This window comes from Protobothrops mucrosquamatus, unplaced genomic scaffold (genome assembly GCF_001527695.2).
Source record: "Protobothrops mucrosquamatus isolate PMUCROS unplaced genomic scaffold, P.Mucros_1.0 scaffold5922, whole genome shotgun sequence".
In the NCBI taxonomy this organism is placed as follows: Eukaryota; Metazoa; Chordata; class Lepidosauria; order Squamata; family Viperidae; genus Protobothrops; species Protobothrops mucrosquamatus.
In genome coordinates this window covers 10919-13709 of record NW_015391761.1, presented here as the reverse complement: position 1 = coordinate 13709, position 2791 = coordinate 10919, and the positions used below count along the sequence as shown (strand labels likewise).

The window sequence follows — 2791 nt, the reverse complement described above, 5'->3', positions numbered from 1 at the left end:
CTAATTCCTCCCTCTCCTTTTGAGACAGGTTGCAGAAACTCCTTGCCTTTGAACCCTACTGGTTTTAAAATTAGATTCCGAACCCCCGGGGTACAGGACCCTTCTCAAAAGCAAGGGTAAAGCTGCTCGGGGCCTGTGGAATAGGAAACAAATACATTTCGGTGAATTTTAACCGGCTGCCTCGTTGCTACAGGATTGATATATTTTTTTAAATCTGTTTGATTATTGTCATAATGGCTAGAGACGTGGAAATGGGAGATTGTGAAGTCAGAATAGATAAAAAATTTACACATCAAAGAAGGTAGATTCGACCGGGCTTCCATTTCTCTTTGAATATTTTTTGGAGCCCTGTTCCTCTGATCCGACGTTCTTATTTCCTGAACTTTGAATTAGATGAGTCTGAACAAGCATCCAGTCTCGACTTTGAAAGTCTAGCCACTTGCAGAACGAGATTAACATAATTTACAAGTGAAATTCGTGAGGTGTTTCGAAAGGGGTATTATATTATACAGAGAATTAAAGATAAAAGGATACCGTTTATTGCACGCTTATAAAAGCTTAGACAGTTCTTGTTGAAATAGGTTTGGTTATAAAATAAGCATGTTAACGAAGGTTACTTTAGTCAGAAATCTTCGCTGAATGAATGTCAAACATATAGGTGTTCTCTGTTGCTCTTCTGTTGCCAGCTTTGTGTAATGCTATACAACATCTCAAAATGCTTTTTATTGGTCTGATTGACATGTTAAAACTAAGAGACAAAATGCAGCTTTGCATCACTAGGTGTTAAAAACACACATTAAAAACCAAGGCTTTGTTTTAAGCTCACGATTCTACCTTATTAATGGAAAAGAGCGCAGGGATCCAAGTTAAGGTACTGAATAGGTCACGAGAAACCATCTTTGGTTATTTTTGCTGGAAGACTGAACTGATCTATCACCACTGCTCTTCCTAATAAGACAGGATATTAAAAGGGTTGGACCATTGTTTAAATGACATACAGTTTTTCCATTTTCTCGACATAAGTGTCTCTTTTCTTCAGAGAACTTATGACAACAGGGTGACATGATAGCAGTCTTCCAACACTTTAGGGCAGGGGTCTTCAGACTTGGCCCTTTTATGACTTGTGGACTTCAATTCCCAGAATTCCTCAGCCAGGCACGCATGCCTGGCTGAGGAATTCTGGGAGTTGAAGTCCACAAGTCATAAAAGGGCCAAGTTTGAAGACCCCTGCTTTAGGGGCTGTCACAAAGAAGAGAGGGTCAACCTATTTTCCAAAGCACCTGATGAAGGCAGGACAAGAAGCAACAGACGGAAAGTAATCAAGGAGAGAAGCAACCTAGAATTAAGGAGAAATTTCCTGACAGTGAGAACAATTAACCAGTGGAACCACCTGCCTCCAGAAGTTGTGGGTGCTCCATCACTGGAGGTTTTCAAGGACAGACTAGACAACCATTTGACCACGTTATATTTGCAAATAAAAGCTTAGTGGCAACTGTGTTACTGGCCATTTTCTTTTATTCTGTTGCGGTCTTCTTCCTGTTGCTGTATCTTGCGCTTACTTGCTGTAGCCGGCTTTGACCGGGCCCAAAGGAAAAATGGGCAGAAAAGCCTTTACAAGAGTGGGGCAGCAGAAGCGTGCTGGGTCCATAACCTGTTAGAAATTCTGTATACAGCCCTACAGAACAAACAGTGCACCGTCCACATGTGCTTTCCTGCTGCCTTGCCGCAGTTATGCAGAAAAGCACATGGGGACGGTGCACTGTTTGTTCTGCAGGGCTATATACAGAATTTCTAACGGACCGGGATGGTACATAGGGTCTCCTGCTTGAGCAGTGGGCTGGACTAGAAGATCTCCAAGGCCCTTTCCAACCCAAATATCCTGTGACTTGCACGGTGCTTCATCTTTTCACCCTCAACAGATGCGACAAGGGGCGTTCCTGGTGAACACGGCTCGTGGAGGATTGGTGGACGAAAAGGCCCTCGCACAAGCACTGAAGGAAGGCAGAATACGGGGAGCAGCCTTAGACGTCCACGAATCGGAACCGTTCAGGTGATTTGCACTTCTCATTCTTGAAAAACAGCTTGGAGAGCGTTGAAATAATAGCACCATCTCCGCTTTGTGGGAATGCTTAGGATTTATATGCAGAGCAGACTGATTTGGAAAAACAGCGTCCCAAATACATTGTTTAACAGCATTTGCGTTGTTTGCATCAAAGTCTAATGGGAAAAGGGTCCTTAACCATCTCTAGCATCTCCTGAGACCAAGCCCGTCTCTAAACATATTGTTAATACATATTGGGACTACAAGGATCTCTCTCATAAACCATTCAGCTGAATGTCTCTGGAGATTCTCCTCATCCAGGTCACGGTTGTCCCAAAGATGCTTTTTCATGAGGTAATTGGACTTTCCTTGTTTTCCTTTGAAGATGAAGTTTTTCTTCAAAGAAAAACAAAATGTCTTCAAAGAAAAACAAGAAAGTCCAGTTGCCTCGTGAAAGAGCATCTTTGGGACTATTCAACCAAATAGCTTCAAGGATCAAAAATTCAAAAATACATAGGCTAAGGCAGGGGTAGGCCACCTTGGCTCTTTTGTGACTGGTGGACTTCAACTCCCAGAATTCCTGAGCCAGCCTGGCTCAGCTTGGAAACCTCTCCCTTTCCCCTCAGCATGGCTGGCTCAGGAATTCTGGGAGTTGAAGTCCACCAGTCATAAAAGAGCCAAGGTGGCCTACCCCTGGCCTAAGTCCTCCTGCTCTAAGCGGTGAGCCTCCTAGACCAGGGGTAGGCAACC

At 43.6% G+C, this 2791-nt stretch overlaps 1 protein-coding gene across 1 annotated transcript in view; it reads left to right on the top strand.

Annotated features, from left to right (window-relative positions):
* Positions 1-2791, top strand: part of LOC107300009 (C-terminal-binding protein 1) — a gene marked incomplete at both ends in the record, with an annotated part of 28126 nt that overhangs the window by 22550 nt on the left and 2785 nt on the right. Inside the window, one exon of the mRNA XM_015829351.2 lies at positions 1920-2050. Within this exon, the coding sequence (XP_015684837.2) occupies positions 1920-2050 (131 nt within the window). The remainder of the gene's footprint in view (positions 1-1919; positions 2051-2791) is intronic.